Source organism: Phascolarctos cinereus, unplaced genomic scaffold (genome assembly GCF_003287225.1).
Source record: "Phascolarctos cinereus isolate Bilbo 61053 unplaced genomic scaffold, phaCin_HiC Scaffold_726;HRSCAF=1367, whole genome shotgun sequence".
Taxonomy (NCBI): Eukaryota; Metazoa; Chordata; class Mammalia; order Diprotodontia; family Phascolarctidae; genus Phascolarctos; species Phascolarctos cinereus.
The window spans coordinates 228,587,310-228,609,791 of record NW_027556098.1 but is presented as its reverse complement, the minus strand read 5'-3'; the positions used below and the strand labels follow the sequence as shown (position 1 = coordinate 228,609,791).

Below are 22,482 nucleotides of genomic sequence, written 5' to 3'. Positions count from 1 at the left end.
AAGGGTAAGAGATGTTGAGGCAGAATCAATAGGATTTGGCAACTGATTCACTCAAATGATATGAGAGAGAAGGAAGAGTCAGGGATGACTCAGAAATTATCAGCTTAGACGAGCTGGAAAATAGTGGTGCCCTCAACTGAAATAGGGAAGTTTGGAGGTCTGTAGCAAATGATGATAAATTCTACTGTAAGCCTTGTTATCACCTCAAAATCAACATGTCTTCGAATAGATTTGTCAACATTCTGCTAAACCTCTAAACTTTCCTAGATCTAGAAATGTGCCAATGAAAAAAGAGGAGACATTGGTTTTAATTCTTCTTTACAACACAGCTAACGTGAAAATAGGTTTAATATGAATGTATATGTTGAGCCTATATCAAATTACATGCCATCTTGGGGTGGGGGGAGGGGAAAAATGGAGAGAAAATTTGGAACTGAATATCTTATGGAAGTGAATGTTGAAAACTAAAAATAAATAAATATTTTTTTAAAAAAAGAAAATAAAAAGGAAGAGAGATTTAAGATATGGCTTAGGAAAATGGCATGGTCAAATGACTTTTTTCTTTTTTAAAGATGGAGGGAAGCCTGAGCATATTTGTAGGAAGGATCCAATAGTTAGGGAGACACTGAAGATAAGAGAGGGAATAATGATAAATGGGAAAAAGCTTCCAGGAGAGAGAGAGAGAGAAAAAAGAGATACAAAGGAACAAGGAGGGTAGTTTGTCTTGGTTAATTGTTAGTCCTCTTCTTCTCTTCAAATGACTTGTATTATTTGGAGTATATTTCACATACATGTTGTATCTTCCCAGGAGAATGCAAGTTCCTTGAGAGTAGAGACTATTGAGTTCTTTGTCTTTGTATACAGAGCACTAAGCACAGGGCCCAAAACACAGTAGGCACTTAATAAATTTTTTTTGAATTTAATTGAATTGGCAAGGAATTAATTGGCCATGGGGACTACAATTTTCTGACAGTGAATTATGTATATTTTAAAAATCCTCATTGTGCCTCCTCCTGGTGTGTTCTGCCCCGGGTAGTTTTCTCCCTTTGCCTCCCTAGCTGTATGAAAACACATGATTCCACAGTAAAACTCAATTCACAGATGGCAGGGGGTTTATAATGTGTTGTTAAAATTGTGTTATTTGCTTTCGGATTATTTCTAGTTTAGTGTAGATGTACCAAAGTTCCTATGATGACCACAGAATTGAGAGTTGACTACGCTGTACATATTATTTATAACCTTTTTCCTTTCAATGGACACCTGTTTTTCTGGCAAATGCCACTTCTTTGAGGGAGCCTTCCCTGATCCATCTACCCAGAAATGGCCCCACTTGTCTCTGAATGCTCATTGTACTTTGCACCCTTTAATGTACATTTATTCTCCATATTATAAAGCACTGAGTTGAATATATGTTTTATACCTTTCTGTTACACTCTAAGTTCTCTGAAGTTATTAATCATACTTCATTTTTCCTTGTATTCCCTCACAGTGCCATACACACACACACACACACACACACACACACACACAGGTATACAGACATGTCATACTCAACATAATTGTTAAACTGAACTGAATTACAGAGGAACTCTGAACATGTATTGACAGTACATAATTGTAACAACTGTGGGACATGTGGATCCTGGACCCATACTGTCAGTCAACAAGCATTTATTAAGAACCTACCATGTGCCAGGCACTGGTGCTAAGCTCTGGGGATACAAAGGAAGGTAAGAAACAATCCCTATTCTCCAGGAGCTTATAGGCATATTCTAATGAGCAAATCTTATCTTTCAAATGAAAGTTTTTAGATCAAATTGTTGTGTAAGCCCCTCCTTTCTGTCATGCTAGGATGAGGTTTTTAACTCATTCTGTTGACTGGTGCTTATAGAATCTGGCCAAATGTCCTTCTATCCACCCAAGCTTTAAGCATTATTTTTCTACATACCTCAGGACTGAAAGAAAGTTATGGGCCACCTTGCATCCCTGATAATTATATTATGCCTGGGGCAATGGATGACTAAGTTAAACTTTAGATGAGAGCAGGTGACCAAAAGAAAAAAACAAACTCCAAATCAAATCATATGCACATTATAAGGCTATATGACATTGACTTAATCAAGCATAAATAATTTTTATACATAAGGTAAAATAATATGAGGAATTGAAGTATTATGTTCACCAGGATGTTAGCTGGGGTGGTCACGCCAGAAGTGAATATCAAGACATTTACAGTTCAATGAACTGAAGAGAGGAGGCATTCTAGCATAGCACCATGTTCATGTGGGCGCTTACGAAGTACTATGTGATGAATCACACACAGTAGGCAGAAGAAACTTTTTAGGAATTCACTAAGACTATGTAAGATTTACATAAGAAACTGAAAGAACAGCCCAGAAATATCACAAGGGTATGAAAAAATGAAAATAGGGCAATAGACATTGTGATGATGAAGATGATGATGGTGGTGGTGGCTGGCATTGTTGCAGTCAGATTAAGTACAGAGAAACTATAAAAATAAAGTGGAAAGTGCTAGGTGAATTCCAGGGAGAAGGAGTAGATGAGCATCTCTTGTCCCTAGCAATTTGGTTTGGTTTAGGAAGTTTAAGGTCAGGAACAGAGTAGAGAAACCAAAAGGACGCTGACTCAATTCTCTGTTTACTGTATAGACTGAGGCTTGGTACAGGGAAAGCCTGGAGAGTCTATGTTTGATCTAGAAGTTGCTACCAAGGAATTAACTTGAATAACTCAAATGTTTAGGTATGACTTTTCATTTCTCATTAAAAACCCAGTTTCTTTAATTGTCAATGACTACATTATAAAGTCCATGAAGGCAGAGTACATTTCTTATCTAAACTTTTATCTCTTCTAACATCTATCACAGCATCCTGAACACTCCGAAATTTAATGAATATTTGTTAAATGTCAGGACATGTTGACCAAAATAATAATTTCCCAATTGTATTATTAGTCCTAGGGATAGCTCAGTGGCGCATGGATAGAGCATGGGGCTTGCAATAAGGAAGACTCATTTTCATGAGTTCAAATCTGGCCTCAGACACATACTAGCTGTGTGACCTTGGGCAAGTCACTTAACCCTTTTTGCCTCAATTCCTCATCTATAAAATGAGTTGAAGAAAAATATGGCAAACCACTCCAGTATTTTTGCCAAGAAAATCCCAAAATGGGGTCAAGTAGAGTAGGACATGACTGAAACAACTTAACAACAACAACAATTATCAGTCCACAAATATTTAGCTTGTCCTCTGATCTGACCATGAAAAGTTGAAAGTTTTAAAGATAAGGTAGTATGTTGTAGGGTAGCATTGGATTTGGAGTTAGAAGACTTATACTTAGCTACATATGGGATGTACCCTCTGACAAGTCACTTAATGCCTTTGGGTTTCAGTTTCACCAATCTATAAAATGAGGGGGTTAGAATGAAATACCTCTAAGGCCTATTACACTTCAAAATCCTAACTCTGTGTGACCCTGAGTAAATGCCTTAAACTCTTAGTGCTCTAAGCAACTATCTAAGACTCGAGTTGCAAAGAAGGTGTTGATCTTTATTGCAAAAAGGAGTTTCTTCATCAGGGAATTCCCTGGCTATAGGTCCAGGCCCTAGGCCTATTCCTATGATCCTATGATACTTAGATGGGACAGAAGTCTGACTAAGCGGTTTTGGACAAAAAAAAAGTCCTCTCCATAAGGCAACATGTATCAACTTGGAATCCACAAAATATTATACAGGGTAGAACCAGATTTCATGTTTAAGTAAAATAACACCCACATTTATACCCTCTGGTTAATTTCCTCCCAAAATACTGATTTACTATTATGCAGATGTATCTTTAGATCCTCTGAAGTGATGAATTTCCTTAAATTCTTCTGCAACAGCACTTGAATCTTTCATTTTATCACCACCTATACCTTAAATTACAATATGCTGGAATATGGTAATACTGTCATTGCACATATGGGTTGGTTCACTCTAGTACTACAAACATTAGCTGAACTGGTGAGCTACACTAGACTCCTTGGGTTAGGGTTAGCATTAACTGAGGCGCTGACACCCATCATTGGCACAATCTGGCCTACATGATTCATTTGTGATTTCTCGCATCCTACAGAATTTGAAAGTACATTTGTGCATGGATTTGAATTTGGGAAGCCTGGCATTACTCACTATTTCCAATGGAAATATATCTTTCCTCTTTTAGCCAAAGAGATAGGTATCACAACCACATATGGACAATTTTTTCTTTTTGTTCTTCTTGTTTGTGAGTGGATCTCCTTAATTCACTCAGGCCACTAATGGGCCCAATTCTACTCACTACTCATTGGCATAGGAATTTATATGTGCTCTATTTTCAACGTAGGCTGGTTTTAATACTCTTAGGTAGCCTAGTGGCCCCCAACTGCCTGGCACTCATCATACAGTGCCACACTTTGAGCAGACATCCAATTGGCTTAGCCTACCACAGTTTAGAACTCCAGAGCTCAGGAGATCCGCCAACCTCAGCCTCCTCAGTATCAGGGATTACAGGTGCAGACTATCATGCCTAGTAAAAGGTTTTTTTTTTTTTAAAGGAAAAGGATACTGTAGAGAGGAAGATTCCTATACAGGTACAGATTACACTAAGGGTCCCTACCAACTGAGATTCTATGATGCTTTATGAAAAATAACTGAAAAGTAAAGATGGCCACTAGCAATACCTTATGAGCATACTCCTCTAGATTCATATTTTGAACTCGGTCAATAGCTTTGTGCATCATCTTCTCACGATACAAATTAACACTTTCACGTTCAACCACTCCTGAGCCACCACTTGCCACCAACACATATGTGCTTTCATCAGCTCGAGCTCGACCTCGGGCCTATAAAAACATCAAAGAAAATAATTATTTATGAAAAATCTTGGTTCTACCCACCTCCCTTTAAAACAAAATATGGGATGGTAGTACATTTTGCCCCATGATCATTATGCTGGAAGTAAAACATTGCAATAAAAACAATAGAAGTCAAGCAGGTTATTGCATGTATTTGACAACCAATGTGACACAGTATTAGGTAACTGTGTGCAAAGCACTGGGTGAGGGGAGGCCTAAAAAAATATGACGGTGATTGCTTTGACGTAGCTTACTTTCTAGTTTGAACACTTTCAAACAACTAGCACATAAAATATTTGCCATCAAATCTCCATACATCCCATTGTTTGCCTCTTTGAATTCACATTTATTTAAAAATACCACCAATACAAAATACAATGAAACCAGTCTCTTCAGGGTACTTGCAAGTTTTCTTAGCAATGATTTTGCACTTTTACTTTTTTTATACTTTATTTTTATACTTTTTTTGGGTACTTTATACTTTTATATTCCAAATTCATTTTATTTGTAGATTGGTAAATACTCTTCTTGTAAAGTCTTGGCTTGTTGAAAATGCTGGTATCAAACATTTTTATTTATGTGAAATTGAATTTTCAAGAAGGAAGAAGAGGGTATATTCTGAGTTCCAAAAATATTTGGCAGTTTAAAAGTGCCAACAAAAAGCACAGTTTAGCATCAATGGCATACATGGCCACCTTATTCCCACAGGTTGATAATACACTCAGATAAAATAATCTCTTGCCCAACATAATTGGTCTTCTTATAATGTAAGAGAAAATTAAAGAGGAGAGAAAACTGGAGAAAAATTGGTAATACAAATCCTGATGACCTTTTTTTTAAACTTTCTAAAGGTAGATGGGCACAAAAGTAGAGGATTTTGTAATGATTATAGAGAAATCTAGTCTAAGTAATTTTTTAATTTAAAAATCTTTCAATGTTCTAGAAAATCTTGAAGTCCAAGAATAGAGATAGTGAAAACATCCTAAGAATGAAATGGCCTATTTCCACCTTTGCAAAAGAACAATACTATATTGTTTAAAATTTTAGTAACCAGAGACAAAAAAGATTCAAGTGTCATATGCCTTAAAAACTGGGCTAAAGCTTTTAATATGATAACTACATTAATTAAACAAAAATAAAGCTATTGGTCTATGCTTTCTCTTTTACCAGGAAAACAAAATAAAACAAACTTTGAAACCATTATCCTAGACCTAGAGGATCTCATAAGCTCCCAACTGTTCAATGTTCACCTTTATGCAGCTGGATCTCAGCTCTATATATTTAATCCCAGCCTTTCTCCTAAATTCTAGTCTCACATCACTAGCTCCCTATTACACGTCTCCAAATGGATGTCTTATAAGCATTTCAAACTTAACATATCCCAAATAGAGCCCATTATCTCTTCTCCAAAACCCTCCTTCTTCTCCTGACATCTTTATTTCTGCTGAGGACACCACAATTCTCCCCATCGCTCAAGGTGTCAACTGGGATCACCCTTAATTCTTCTATCTCCTGCATCCTTCACACCCATCAGCTGCCTAGTCTTGTCAGTGTTACCTCCATAATATATCTTGCAACTGTTTCCTTCTCTGTCTTCATCACCCTAGTTCAGACCCTCAGCCTTGTCTCTATCTTCTCCCCTTTCCAATCTATCCTCCATATTTCTGACAGCCTGATTTCCTTAGAACACAAGTCTGACCATGGTACCTTTCAGAATTCAAGATTCCCAGTGGCTTTCTCTTGCTTCTACGCTAACATACAAATTCCTCTGATTTCAAAGCACATTTCCTCAGCTGGGAGTTTTTTAGACCAATGAAATCACAGATCCGGTCCCAGTTCCCATCTCTTATCGATCAATTTGATACACTAATTTATTGCCTGACTTGAGTTAAAACACTTAGCCTCTCTAGACTTTGGATTTTTTATTAGTAAAATGAGATACCTATATGAATTCTAAGGTCACTTTCAGCTCTAATATTCTATTCTTCTATACTTTGTGCTGTTTGAAGACAAATAAAAAAACAGACAAAAGGAAAAAATGAATAGAATATGAAAGAAATTAAGGTTGACTAAATATACCTGTAACATGGCTATTTCATTGGTGACAAGACCATAACGGATAACAATATTACATTCTTTTATATCCAGGCCTTCTTCAGCTACTGTGGTAGCAATAAGTAGGTTTATTTTTCCAGTACGAAAATTATTAATTACTTCCTTTTGTTCATTCTGCAGAAAGAGTTCAAAAAGTTAATTTTATGTTGTTGAACACATTAAATATTTTCCCCATTGGAAGAGTTATTATAAATTGAGGCTAGGTATAAATCAAATGGTGTCACTAGTTTTGGTCTTTGAGCAAATTAACATCTGATTTTCATTTTGATTACATGACATGCTAATAAACAGCTTCAATGTTTAGTCTGGATATTGGAAGACTATAATTTTAAGCTATGGAGATGAAATGGTGGGCATACTGGGGGTGGAAAGGAAGTATTAGATGTTAGATATGGGAATATTAGATAGTCACTAAAACATTGTAAAGGATATTTACATTGCATTAACTTCAGAATCGTAGCCTTTCAAAAGTCCAGAATATAGTGGCTCAATTGGATATTTGTGATCTCTTGTAAGTCAAAAAGAAAGTTTCAAATAAACAATAAAGTATATAGCATCTGAACCTTTTGAATAAAATAAACACACAACATAAAAAAATCAAAGCCACTGAAGTTTCAAAAGTGATTAAATCATAAAATAGACTATTTTACATAAAATTATTTATATGACTTTTTCAAATAAATTTAAAACAAATAGTTATTATCTCAAATTTGATATAAGGGTGCTACGTATGAATTTTAAAACATATTTTGTAACCTTGATCTCTTAAATGATGAAGTAAAATAGCAATAACATATTGTGGTAGAATACCTTCATATTCAAGGCAAAATGTTGGTGAAGTTAGGTTTTCTTTGGTACTGATACATTTTGGAGCTCTCATCCTTTCTTTTAGTTTTCTTTCCATAACCTCCACAGGCTCCCAGGCCCCTCATAAGCTACCACCATTCAGATTCCAAGACAGGGCACTGCCATGCCCTATATGGGTCTTTCAGGATTTATCACCTGCTTTTTGCCATCACTCCCAGATACCAAAACTTCACCTTTTAAGTATTCACTCAGGAAATGCTCTCTTTTAGCTAGCAGCCAATTTAAGAAAGTATTTAAGGGAGAAATATCCAAAAAATGACATGAGAGTGTATTCTCCTGGTTTTACCTGGGGGCAAATCCTGAATTCCCTATACTTCCAAAAGAAAGGCAATGAAGAAGGGCATGACAAGAATAGTTAATATTTATATAGCACTTTTAAGTTTATGGTGTGTTTTCAACCTAAAAACCTTTTAATATAAATTATTATCCTATTTTACAGATGAGGAAACTGAAGTCTCCGAGGGATCTCATGACTTACCCAAGAACATGCCTAAAGTAAACAGTAAAGCTGGTGTTTCAACCTAGGTCCTTTTATTTCAGATTGAAGGCTCTGTGCCTTGACACTTTTCTAGGAGTAGAAAACTCAATGTGCAGCTGGTTGCTTCAGCTCTATTTTAGCTCCCAGAGGGCAGAGAGGCATTTCACTTTTGTCTTTGTGTCTCTGGTGCCTAACTTGGTGTCTGGCACATAGGGAGCACTTAAAAAGTCCTTGCTACTTTTGATTCTGTACCACAACTGAGACCACAATTGAAGGGTCTGGATCACAGGAATTGATACTCTAGCCACTGTATAATAAAACATAGATGTCTATTAAATCCAAACTCTTTCTTTCTTTCTTCCTTCCTTCCTTTGTTTCTTTCTTTCTCTTTCTCCCTCCTTTTTTCTTTTTTCTTTCTTTCTTTGCTTCCTTCTCTCTCTCTCTCTCTCTCTCTCTCTCTCTTCTCTCTCTTCTCTCTCTTCTCTCTCTCTTCTCTCTCTCTCTTTCTTTCTTTTTTTCTTTCTTTCCAAGTCTCCCTTATCTTGCCTAGGCTGGAAGTCCAGTAGTCACTCTCCCAGTTTCTGACTTAGGCAAGTTCACCCTTCTTTCAGCAGCTCAGTGGCTCAAGAAATCTTCCAGCCTAAGTCTCTAGAGGAGTAGAGTTTATAGGTATTCACCACTATACCCAGCCAGATTTCAAGAACAAAATTCAAAAAGAAAGTATAAATAATTCACATATAAATAAAATTATATTAGAGTTTTAGTTTAGTTAATATACTTAATGGGATACCTGTGTCATGGGTTTAAATTCACTGCTATTTCCAGCCCCAATCAGATGGTGAGCTTTTACTCCTACTTCAGCAAATTTTTCAATGTCATTAATCCACTGAGAGAGAGCAAATGCACTTTGCCGAGTCTTGGTGAAGATTATTCCTCGCGCTACAGATCCATCAGTTTTAGTAAACTCTTCCATTATGGTGTTTCTTAATTTGGTCAATTTTTCATTTTCATGATCTGGAGTGATGGCCAGCTTTTTCAATTTTTTCTTATTTTCTTTAAGAAGCAATTAGTGAAAAAAATCAATGAAATATACAAAATTATTTTAAAAATTCCTAGAATTAGCAACCAAAAAGTGTCCTGACTGCACAAGAACTCAAGGTTCAGTTAGTATAACTTAGATGTGGCAGAAAATCCAATACCAATCATGCTAAAAGCCCAATTAATTACAAAGCCCATACTGTGGAAATTTCAGTCACATCATAAAAAAACAGGCTAAAAAACAAAGCACTCCCCATATTACTTTTTGCTCTGTGATTCCTTGAAGAATCCAGAACATATATGAATATGCAAAGAATCTGTGATTTTATCAGGATATGGAATTCTCACAGCCTGTCTATGACTTAGATGATAAATTATAGGAAGCTATTCATGAAACAAGAAGGTTAAATGAATTGCCCAGGGCCACAAAGCTAGTGAAGTGTTAGAGGCAAGATTTTGAGGCAAGACTTAGTTCTACCTAAACTAGTTAGAAGTAGGTTCTTACCAAAGAGATACACATGTGTGAATCATGCATGGATTCAAATTCAACAAACATTTATTGAGTCCATATTATATGCAATGTAGGGCAGCTAAGTGGCACAGTAGATAGAGAACTGGTTTTGAACCCAGGAATCTTTCTGATTTCAAATCTGGCCTTAGACACTTACTAGCTGTGTGACCCTGCGCAAGTCATTCAACCCTGTCTGCCTCGGTTCCTCATCTGTAAAAGGAGCTGGAGAAGGAAATGGCAAACCACTCCAGGGTCTTTGCCAAGAAAACCCCAAATGGGATCATAAAGAGTTGAACATGACTGAAATGACTAGACAACAACATACACAATGTGTTGCGCTAGGCACTAGGCATGTAAAAATAAAAATGGTATTGTCTTCAAGGAGCTTACAAACTAAGGGAAATATTGCATAATAATATGTACATATTCACAAATGGGTATTATACAAGAGTTTGATAAAGGCAAAGAAGAGATTCAAGCAAGAAAACTTAAGGAGAAAGAACACTTTCTGTTAGTGTGATAAAGAAAGCTTTTATGGAGGAAGTGGTATCTGAGCTAAGAAAGATTTCAGCAGGCAGAGATACAGAATGTGCTCCAGGCATGGAAGAACACCTTGAATGACTGCTCAGAGACAGGAATGTATAGAAAAAGACTGGAGAACAGAAAAAAATCTCTTAAGGTTGGAAATTTAGAATTGTTGAGGAACATGATCAGGTTTACAACTGGAAAAGAAGATTGGGGTTATATCATTGGGGTGATTTTTTTTAAGCTAATGTTAATTTTTAAAATTTTAACTTTAAGTTAATGTTGATTTTTTTTAAGTTTATGTCTCTCTGAATTGGAAATGACTTCAGAGGTCTTGTATTTTAAACTACACCTGACTGATCTCCCTCTTATGACTTCCTCAACCAGTGGTCTTAGTCTTCAACGGAAGACATCAAATGAGGAAGGAAATCACCATTATCTCCTAAAGTAGCCCATTCCACCATTGGATAGTACTAATTGTTAGGAAATTTCTCCTTACATCAAATTTAATTCTGATTCTCTGCAATTTAAACAAAAAATGATTCTTACCATAAAATAATTCTAGAAGAAACAGATCTGTTTCATCTAATTTCAACAGTTTCTTTTTATTATTATCTTCCTCCTCTTCCTCCTCCTCCTCACTATCGTACTCTTGGGCTGCTATCTTCTTCTCCTTTTCATCATTATAGAAACTTTTGAGGTGGTGGTATGCATCTATCATTCGGATCGTGTCATTGATTTGTAGAGCTTCATTGTACTTCCTCAAATGCTCTGCACAAACACGTTCTTTGCGATTCCCTTCTTTTGCAGCTTTAAAGAAAAAAAGAGTGACATAAAAGAAAATATTCCCTAGGGTCATGTTATACACATCTCTGTAGAAAATGCTAACTCTTTTCCAAATCTACTCTTCTTTGAGGGCGATCCCCCATGCTGCCCTATATCTGATATAACTAGTTGAAGTTTTCTAGACTTTATAATTGCTTTTGAAAGCATGCCAGGAGAGTATAAAGCACAAATGCATATTAGTAATACTTTTAAATCTGTACCAGGCATGCCCTAAGGAAAGGGGTGGTGTCAGACATTTCTAAAAGGTATTTCCACAGAATCTAAGGCAGTCATCACTCTCAAATAGTACTTATTTTGCTAATATAGCTACAGATACAAGGCACAAGCTGGGAGTAAACACATACACACACACTGTCTATCTACTCTCCTGGCTGCTTTCTAATGAGGTTGGTGTGCCAGTAGGGCACACAAAGGCATATACCCAGTGACTGAAGATGACCACAGCCGTGGGCCTTACCACAACTACAACCCCATCTTCTGCCTTCTCCCTCTACTTTCACACTATAATGTTCTACAACTAAGGCTTGTAAAAGGCCACCCTCACATATACAAAAAATGACTTTCCAACATATATATGTATGTCTGTGTGAGTACATATACATATATATACAGTATACACACACACATATATAAATGATTGTGCTGGATGTGCATGCATATATGTATTTGTGTAAATATACACATACATGCACATAACTTATAATTCTGCTATATGTATATGTGTGTATATATGTGTGGCTATACATATATACATTCATACACACAAACATGCTAACATATATACATATACACAGGCAGTTATAGCTATTGTCTACCTCTATATCTTAGCTGTAGGCTGCCACATATGTATTATGCATGTGCATGCACGTATATATGGAAGCTAGCAGCAGGCTGCCTCTGAATGAATGGAAACATTAAGGTACTTTCTTCCAGTGCCAACAGCCATACTTGCTCCCTTCCTGATTCTATGATTCTGCTGCACTGCCTTTCCTCTTGTGCAAACATTGTGAACCCAGGAAACCATAATAGTGCTGTCTCACTCCACTGGAAATTCTTCATTAGGAGGGCAGTCTGAGGCCCTGCTGAGGCCCATCTCCACTTCTGCCACTGACTACCTGTGTGCCCTTGGTCAAGCCACAATCTCTCTAGGACTCAGTTTCACTTTCTGAAAAACGAGAGGGCTAGATTAGACAACCTCAGTTCTCACGCACTGAACATGGATTTGTAGCAACTGTTCATGGACTAAAATACTCCCAACACCCAGTGAGACCTATGGAAGTGCACTGGCTGATTCCATTCCCTATCAAAGGAGAAACCCTGCTGTACTTCCGAGGTTTTGGGCTGCAACTTCATCCCTCCCTTAAAGCAATTCAGCTACATTGCTTGCTTTTCTTCGACTAACACTGGGGGAAATGTGCTAGGTCTATTTATCTTTTAATATCAACTTGTAATATTTATCTTGAAGGCTTTTTGGGGGAAGCATAATAAGACAGAGATGATAAAGAAGTCCAGATAGCCTGGTGCCTCTTTCCTTTGACAAAATGTCAAGACATGTTGGTCTTTATCCTGACACTGTATTACAGCTGCAATGCACAGAAAAATAAATCTTATAAAAAGTATAGTATTAAACATGAGTTTCTGAAACATTAATATGATAAATCTAATTAAAAGGTACTCAGTAAAAACCAAAATTACCTCTTTTTTCCTGATGAATGACCCAGTGTTCATAGGTTTGTGTCCCAAAATCAGATGTTGGATTCATTTGACTAAAGGTATGAATGTCTGTCATTATTTCTAGAAGTTTCTTTTTAAATGGATTCTAAAAATAAAATAATACAACAATCATAACTTAATACTGGTGACTGACAGACCTTTGTCAAAATAATATCTATATAACCATACACTTTAGCAGAACTATTTAGGAAAAGGGTATTGTAACACAGGAGCCCCCACTGGAGGTTCCGGACTCCAGCCTCTAACAAGTTCACTCTTAATCTGGGCAGCCAGAAGGACAGGAAGACAGCTTCGGAGGAGTTATATAATAATTTATTCTTATTCTTCTCTATCTCAATGGGTTCCTGATAATGGGAACACCAATTCCTACAGGATCCCCTAATCACTCTTCTCACAGGGTCTGGCAAGAAGGGGGGCAATAACTCCTACATCTTAAGAGGGCCCAATCAAAACAGGTCCCCTCAAGCCTCAGTGGGGGCCGGTTGAGGCAGACACACATGCATTTCCTTATGCATTCCCCAGAACTCCACTCACTGACCAGTGTTCTCTTGATTTATAGAGAAGCACACAAAGAAGGCGATTTGCCAGCATAGCTTCACAAATTAACTTTACCACTATCATCATAACTTAGCACAGTACAAATATAGTAAATATTACATTATGCCATCCCTATATCTCACTGCACAGCTGCAGTACATGTTGTTTTGGCCATGGATCCTGGGAACTGTAATCTAAAAAAGAATAACAAGTCCTCCTTATTTACAGGTATATTTCTGATGATCTAGAGTAATAGCAGTAGTAGCAGCAGCAGCAGCAGCAGCAGCAGCAGCAGCAGTAGTAGTAGTAGTAGTAGTAGTAGTAGTAGTAGTAGTAGTAGTAGTAAACTTGCATTTATACAAAGCTTACAATATGCCAAGTATTGTGCTAAGTGCTTTACAATCAGTACTTCATTTTATCTTCACAACAACCCTGTGAGGTAGGTGCTATCATTACTCCCATTCTACAGTTGAGGAAAATGAGGTAGACAACCAGATCTGAACTCAGGTTTTCCTGACTCCAGATTCAGCTCTCTATATACTGTGCCAACTAGCTGTCTAATACATGCCTATGTATCCATGCACATATATGTTCTCTTTCTCTTTGTCTCCCTCTTAGCCTCTAGTCTTTTTCCTCCACCTCCTCATTTCCCATTTTTCTATCTCGCACACAGAATACACCAATACATACTGCCCCTATTGGAATAAACAATCCAATAGTTTCACAGAGTAAAGTTAATGAATGATAAATAACTTTCATATTTGGTGGGAAAGTATATAAGTATACTTGAGGAAAACATTTCTCTTTGAAGAATTGGTATCACTTTTATTTTTTGCCAACTTAAAGAGCTGAAGATTAGTATAAAGACAAAAACAATTTTAACTTCTTAAAAATTAGAAACTGTTTTCATACAAATGAGAAGCCGAAACCAGAATTCAATCTATTAAGTCTGACAAATGAAATAACCAAAGAGGGGAAAAACAGTAGTGCTAATGCCATTGTTATATAAGTTGATATACTAGATTGTTAAGGTTTTTTTTAAAAAAAAAAACTAAGTAAAATATATAATGGTTCTGAATAAAAGGCAAGAAAATAAGCAAATTTCAAATGATGGCTCTAAGTATACTTGGAAGCAACACAAAAACTGTTAGGTCAAATATATGTTCGTTTTAGTTTTTAATCTTATACATAAAATTGCTGACTAACTATGTAATCATAATGGCCCAAACTGAGGTATATATTTATGTCAATCTCCATGAAGTGAATTAATTGTAAATGCAAGGGTGGAGGTTGACTGAATCAATCAATTATTCATCTCCAGCCCAAAGGAAGTAACTGAGAAGATGATGTGCCCTTATACCTTATCAAGTGAGAATACCCCCACTGAATTAATCAATCAATCAAGCACATTAGATCAAATATGAGAAGACACTGATCAATTTGGAAGGAGTAAAAGCCATTGTTTGAAACTGAGTGACACTGCATGGATTAAATTGTTGCTTGTGGGCCTTCTATAAGATAGTAAAATCAGTTCAGAACCTAGCATTCCTGTGTCTTGGAGCCTAGAGAAGAGAGTAGCTCTAGCTAAGTCCTTGAGACCAAATCACTTAAGGAAGAAGAGAAAAGCTTCTGTCTCTGCCTGCCCCCCTCCATTTGAACAGAGGTCCTTATACACTTTAAAAGTATGGAAGAATTAGACTTCTCATAGATATTCTCATATTTTTCTCAGAACAGCCAATGGAACTGTTTGCATTTGGATCCCAGGACAAATTATATATGATGAGGAAAGATGGCCTGAGGACTCTACAAAGGGCCCAGAAGAATCTATATCATGGCAAAATGACTTCCAGGAGCTGTGAAGTTACCCTGTTTGCCACATGTGATTTACTCTGGAGAGCTCACTTTCCCATGGACTTTGCATGTACTTAAGCTCCAGTTTGGAGTGATGTTTTTACCAACTTATTCTACTACTGTACTATACTGTACTATGCTATACTATACTATTACTGTACTATATTATTACTATACTACACTATACTATTAACTGCCTGTTTCTAAAAGCCAATTAAGTCTGGCTGGCTAACTGATATCAATGGATAATCAACAGGAAAACCACATTGGTAGGGGCTCATGTGCTATAGTACTCTGGCTCTTCAGGGTCCCCTAGAGCCCTGAGGCAAGAAGTAGCTGGCCTATCTTCGGGCATTTGACCTGCCAGTGCAAGTGAAGGACAGGCATAGTAGTCCCAGAGTTTGTACTATACATATACACACCTACAATAAACCCACAAACGAATATAATTCATTTATTTTTCATTATGAGTAATATTTTCTTTAAAAATCCAAAATAGTTTACAGAAGTCGGGACTACCACCATCATTGTATCCCAGGTGGTGCAATGGATAGAGCACTGGGCCTGGAGTAAAATTCGAATCCTGCCTCAGGCACTTACCAGCTGTGTGATGCTTAGCAAATCACTTAATCTTTGTTTGCCTCACTTTCTTCAAATGTAAAATTAGGAAAATAACAGTACCTACCTCCCAAGATTATTGTGAAGATCAAATGAGATAATAATTTTAGAGCACTTAGCACAGTGCCTGGCACAGAGTGTTATATAAATGTTAGTTATTATTGCTATTATTATTATTTCAGAATTGTTGGAAGAGTAACAGTGTTTTAGCTTAATAGTAAAGGAATTCTGCAAAATGATCAAGGTTAAAGTGAATTAGTACCCTAAATTTTAGTCTAGCAAGTATTCTCTGACAGCCTATTTACAACAGAAAGCTAAAAATGAGAAAAGAAGAAAATATTTGTTATAGTTTTTTTTCCTGCTATCAATGTATAATCACAAAACTGAGGTTTTATTTTCTGATAGTTTTGGATGACAGTATTTTAGGAGGGAAGGGTAAAATAGCTTGTATAATTTTTTTAACCTGAAATAATGATTAATTTCAACTTTAAAAACATCATCTATATAAACAAAGACAGTACAGAAATTTCCAAACCTACTTCTCTGTTGTCATCTGCAATCACAAACTTCTTATAGGGTTCCTTCACTTGTTCTTTTAAAAGGGCAGCATTTTCTTTAACAGTGATAATTGTATAGGCATCAAGATTAGCACATATCTGTAAAAAGAAAAGTTTTCAATACTTAAATGATTACTCTCCATTCACATATTGGATTCAATTTGGCATAGTAGTCTTTCTCATGTCAGAAACAGACAACATTCTTTACTTGCTTTACTTGCTTACAGGTTCTCCAGGCATTCTCTCCAGCTAAGCAAACCCCACAGCAGTTGCCGCAGCCTGGGCACATCCCCCTGCTTGCTCCTTCTAACCACACACTGTTGTTTGTTGCTGGGACAACTCCACTCCCAGGCTGAATGTCTATGGGCAATGATAATCTATCTGAACTCATTCCTCAACGATTAACATACTTCCCTCCTCACCCAAGTGATTCTGAAAACCTAGATTGCCAGTGTTCAAACCCTGCTCTTTCACTTCTTAAACCCCTCAAGTCAGGGAGGTGCTGGAGCCAGCTTCACCAGCTTGTGAAAACTGATTGTAAAATTGCTACAAATCAGAGCTTCATATGTTGTTTTGTTGATTGTCTAGACTTAAGAAAGTGATGGAAAAGAAGTTGATAATGTAGGTTAAACTTAATAGTGGGTCATGTGTATATTGTTTTTCTCAGAAAGCCACTTTTTACATATTTACCAGTACACCCCTACAATTTCACTCATCTCCCATTCCATGATCATGTTGTGGGAGATAGAATACTCCTTGTTCATCACTGTCACTTTAAGGCTCATCCTCTACCACCAAAACTCAGTAACCTCTCTTCCTTTCATGTTCATTCAATCTATATTTAAAACCCAAATTAAGATTCTAGAGGTCTAATGACCTCCAGGACACCTTCCTTCCTTCTTCAATGGGTTCAGTGCCTAGATCACATTTTTTCTCTCCTTTCCAACTCCTAACCTCATAAGGGGATTTCACGATCCATACCTCTCTTTCTTCAAACACTCTAAGAAACTCATTTCCCATGACCAACTTTTCCACTCCACCACATGTACATACAGAGATGGCCATATCCTTGATCTTGCTATTAACCACAAATGTACCGCATTCATGTTCATGAACTCTGAAATTCCTTTATGGAATCAGAATCTATTGTCATCCTACTTCTTTTTTACATGTAGCTCCAAAACTTGTTCTTCATTTACCAAGACATCTAGGTGGCTCATTGGATCTCTATCATGCTAGGCCTGGAGTGGGGAACACTTGAATTCAAATCTGGCCTTAGACACTAACTAGCTGTATGACCCTGGGTAAGTCACTTCACTCCTGTTTGCTTTGGTTTCCTCAAGTATAAAATGGGGATAATAGTACCTACATCTTAAGGTTGTTGTGAGGAAAAAAATGAAATCATATTTATATATATATATATATATATTATGTTACATACATATAATATATACATATATACATACATATATATACATATATACATATATACATATATATATATATACATATATATTATATATATTATATATATTAAATGCTAGCTGTTATTACAATGATCTCCAATCCTTCTTTCTGAGACTATCATCCCTTGCACTGGCTACACCGTCCTTCCTTCCCCATTTTGACACCATGATGAGCTAGTTCAACTCTACACCATCCTTCTCTCTTGAGTCTGTCGTCCTCTTACCCTACTGTAGATCTTGCTCTGGGAAGCTTCAACCTCAGATCACTACCCCCCATCCGCCACCTTCATTCCCATATACATGCTGATGAATGGAGATGGAGAAAATTACAATACCATGATGACTGCATCCACTACAGATTTATTGGGAGATATGTTCAGCAACTCTTTGATAATGATAGAAACAGTGTGTATTAGTGTTCTGGCTTTGGGCCTAGGTTTATCACATTTATCACATTACTGGTTTAACACTATAAAAAACAATAACAACTTGGCTTTAGGAACCAAAATATAGATATGAGAAATGGAATTGTGTTCCACTAATTTTACTAAGTTTAGTTTATGATACAAAACTTAATCTGTGATTCCTTTGTGTAGGGCCTGGTATGTAGCAGACTACTGATGTTTATTGAACTGAATTGAATTAAATCAAATCTATGTCTGTCCATATGCCTTGATGTTCCTTGTAACTCCTAAACATTCACATGATGATAATAATAGCTAACAGCTAACTTTTTTTTTTGAATTTTTACTGAATTTTAATTTATGGAATAAAACAAGTATTTTCATAATACAGTTTAATTTTAAAAAAAGATGATTGTACATGAAACTGCAAATCTATTACATATAACTTGCTATTCCTTTAAATATATAAGTTATCATGTAAATTTCATTTTTTCCACATAGTAGCCACTATATAAATGTTAGCTATTAGTAACAATAACTAATAGCTGACATTTATATAATGCTTACAATGTGCCAGGCACTGTACTAAGTACTTCACACGTATTATTTCATTTTATCCTCACAACAACCCTTGGAGGTAGGTATTATTATTATCCCCATTTTACAGTTCAGTTAACTGAGGTGGAGAGACCTTTGCCTAGGGTCACACTAGTTAGTGTCTGAGTCTAGATTTGAACTCAGGTCTTCCTGACTCCAGGCCCAGTACTCTTTCTGATCTACAAACAAATTGCAGAACTTCTCTTTGTGGTCACTATCTGAAGTTATAAAATATGGGATGTTGCACTTCTTTCATCAGAAAAGGTCATCAGGTCTGTGTTTTCCTCTCTGTACTTACTTTTTGTGTGAAATTGATAGGATAGTGCTGTGGGTAGATTCTGTCTAAGTCAGAAATCAGAATGCTTAAGATTGTATCAGATAGAAAGCAACTCAGAGGGATGTCACTTTTTCAGACATCCATGTCACTGGGGAATAATACCATACACCCAGTGTAAGGTGGAAGCTTTCATACTTAATGTTATACCTTTGCTGATGCATATTTCTATGCATGGCCATCTCTGTATGCAGCTCTGTTAGGGTGGAGAAGTAGGTCATAGGAGAGCTTAGGGTGTTTGAGGAAATTTCAGCATTGATCTTGAAGTTCCCTAGTATGAGGGCAGGAGTTGGAGAGAAGAGAAAGACTGTGAACTGGGCATTAAGGTTATTAAATTTGCAAAAAAAAATACACTTGAATAGCCTTTCACATTTTGTAAAGCACTTTCAAAGATCATTTGGGCTTCACAAAAGGCATATAATCCAGGTAGGGCAGGTATTATTATCCCTTTTTCACAGATGAGGAAGTGACAGCTTCAAGAAATTAAACGTCTTGCGTCAGATCACACAAGTAGTAGTGAAGCTGTGACTCAAACCTCAAGTCTTGCAAGTGACAAATCTCAGATTTTAACTTGTGTCTTCATGACAAGTACAGTGTTCTTCCTATGATACCTCAATGCCTTTCTGTTAAAAAAAAGAGAAGATATTAATTTTGCCCCAGGTTATTAAATATGGTAGTCTTCCATAGTTCATGTGATAATGTTCCCTTTCAAATATAAATAGGCAAATCGACGTTTTGCAGATTTACCTACACAAATTTTCTGTGTATACATACTCATTTCTCTTAAATATAAATCATTGAACATTCCTCTGTTCATTCCATTAAATATTAATGAACATAAATTAAAATTTCAAACCAACACATCAGTAAAAATTACAATGTGTAATGTATCTTTGAACTGGATCCGTGATTTCATTAGGATAAGGAACTCCCAGTGAGGGAACTCCCTTTAACAACGTAGCTCAGCACCTCCCTCTGCAATTTATGGTCTAAGATAGCTGCTTTGGTCAGTAAGAGAATAAGTGACTTCACTGACCACTCTGACCATAGCCAGTATATCAGAGGCAGTATTGAACCCAGATCTTCCTGACCACGAGGCTGGCTCTTAATCCACTCTATGACACTGCTTCTTCTATGGTGTACAATATTACTCTTAAATTACTCACTTTCAAAATAATTACTTACTTTTAAAATATGTTCTTCAGCTTTAGATTGCTTTTTGGCCCCTCCCACACCAGGTGAAGCTGTCAGTCCAAGTATTTGAGGTTGAGGTACCACTGGTTTATTTTCCTTCTTGAGTCGACAATTCTTCATCTTTTGTTTCAGATAACGTATCATTATATTATTATAGACAGCTTCTTTGTTGGTATGATGGCATTCATCGATAATAATGAGGGAAAAATCTAGAAAGAAAATTAAAATTGTTCAAATTATTCTTTCAAATGAACTTCTCTGAGTTAATAGTGTCAAACTACAATTTTTAGAACACATTAAATTATTTTTAATTTGTAGGTCTTGTGGGGGGGATTTTTTTGCTTTTTAATTAGAGAGTGGCAAAATTTCATTTGTCACAGAATTATAACATGATTTTCAGATAATAATTATTACCTTATAGGTTTAATAAGAATTAGAGCTAGAAGGGACCTTATAGATCATCAACTTCAACCTCTTAATTTTATAAATGAGGCTATGAGGCTTAGAAAAGGGGGTGAAACTTGTCCAAAGTCACGCATATAGCAAAAACTAGGATAAGCATTCAAGTCCATGTTTTCTATTCCCAAATCCAAAAATACTAAATTGTTTTATTCTCTCAAAATGTTACAGAAGATTAATATTTAACATCTTTTTTATCTTCCATTTCATTGCTTGAGTACATTCCCCTTTCTCCCAACAACTGAGAATGACTTTGTTCCACAAGTAGATCTAATAAACGGACCTTCTCTTGTGAACAAAGAAAATATAGCAGTCCCTAACAAAAAGATTGAAAAATAAATGGAAAAAAATCATAAAATGTCAACCAAATCAAGGTTTCTTTTTCCTTATATCAAAGACCTCTGAACTTCTATTCACAGTAATAAAACTCTCTTAGCCAATAACTACCTGATAACTGGACACCATCATCTTCTCCATTCTCTGAATTCAAAAGGGAATTCTCCAAGATTTGTGCTGTACTGATAATAACATCATTGGATTTTACAACTTCTGGGAATGATATCTTCAGTTGAGAATCACCACTTACTCCAATGACGTTATACCATTTCTTCAAGAATGGTTTAAATTCTTTACGGAAGTGCTGTTCAACTAACGGTACCTAAGTAACATACCCAAAACAGAAAAAAAATGTCCAAGTTAACCTTAATATCAATTCAGTAATTACAGAGATCTTACTTTGAAAACTCCTTGTTGGAGGCGTTCACCTTTTACAAATGCAAACTGTTCTCCCTGAGAAGGTAAAGGGACTCAAGGAATGCCTCTCTATATGGCATTTAACTAAAGGGGTCAAAGGATTCCTAAATGGGATAGAAAAACAAATCCAATGCAGAGCCTTCAGTAGACCTCACACTGGTGCCATGTTTGTTATATCCTATAACAGAAGGGCTATCTTGGCCATAAAGGGGAAGAAAGTGTGATTGTTCTAGTGAGCAGGAATTTTGGCATCCAGGGCCAGATGATAACTACTGATTGGTCCAATTTAGGTGCCATTTTTCCCATGAATATTTCCCTGACTCCTGTCTCCTAGTTGGTTTCTTCTTCCAATTAGTCATGGTACTTTGCCTGAAACTCTCCTTTGTACTTATCTCACTTTCTTTTACATCATATTTGTGCATCCCCTTCTCCTTTTTGGACTCTAAGATCATTGAGAATAAGCTTCAAGTCATATCTATCAACAGTACCTATAAACAATTAGTGTTTGGTGAACTGAATTTATTTGCATTGAGAGTTACAGATGTTTCGCTCTAACTTGAATAACAATTCTACCTCAAGACATACTGTTGAATGAACAAATAAATTAAGGATAACTGAAATCATGAATGGTAAAGAAATTGAAATAGTACAGTGGAACAAAGAATGGAATGGTGAGGGGTCAGACTTTTGACAGAAAGACTTGTCAGG

General features: G+C 36.3%; 1 protein-coding gene across 1 annotated transcript in view; it reads right to left on the bottom strand.

Annotated features, from left to right (window-relative positions):
• Positions 1–22,482, bottom strand: part of IFIH1 (interferon induced with helicase C domain 1) — a 112,136-nt gene that overhangs the window by 11,416 nt on the left and 78,238 nt on the right. Inside the window, exons 7-14 of the mRNA XM_021004885.2 lie at positions 21,469–21,679; positions 20,554–20,771; positions 16,550–16,666; positions 12,966–13,089; positions 10,974–11,234; positions 9,141–9,403; positions 6,970–7,119; positions 4,717–4,878 (exon numbers count right to left, since the gene is read on the bottom strand). Coding sequence (XP_020860544.1) covers positions 4,717–4,878; positions 6,970–7,119; positions 9,141–9,403; positions 10,974–11,234; positions 12,966–13,089; positions 16,550–16,666; positions 20,554–20,771; positions 21,469–21,679 — 1,506 coding nt within the window. The remainder of the gene's footprint in view (positions 1–4,716; positions 4,879–6,969; positions 7,120–9,140; positions 9,404–10,973; positions 11,235–12,965; positions 13,090–16,549; positions 16,667–20,553; positions 20,772–21,468; positions 21,680–22,482) is intronic.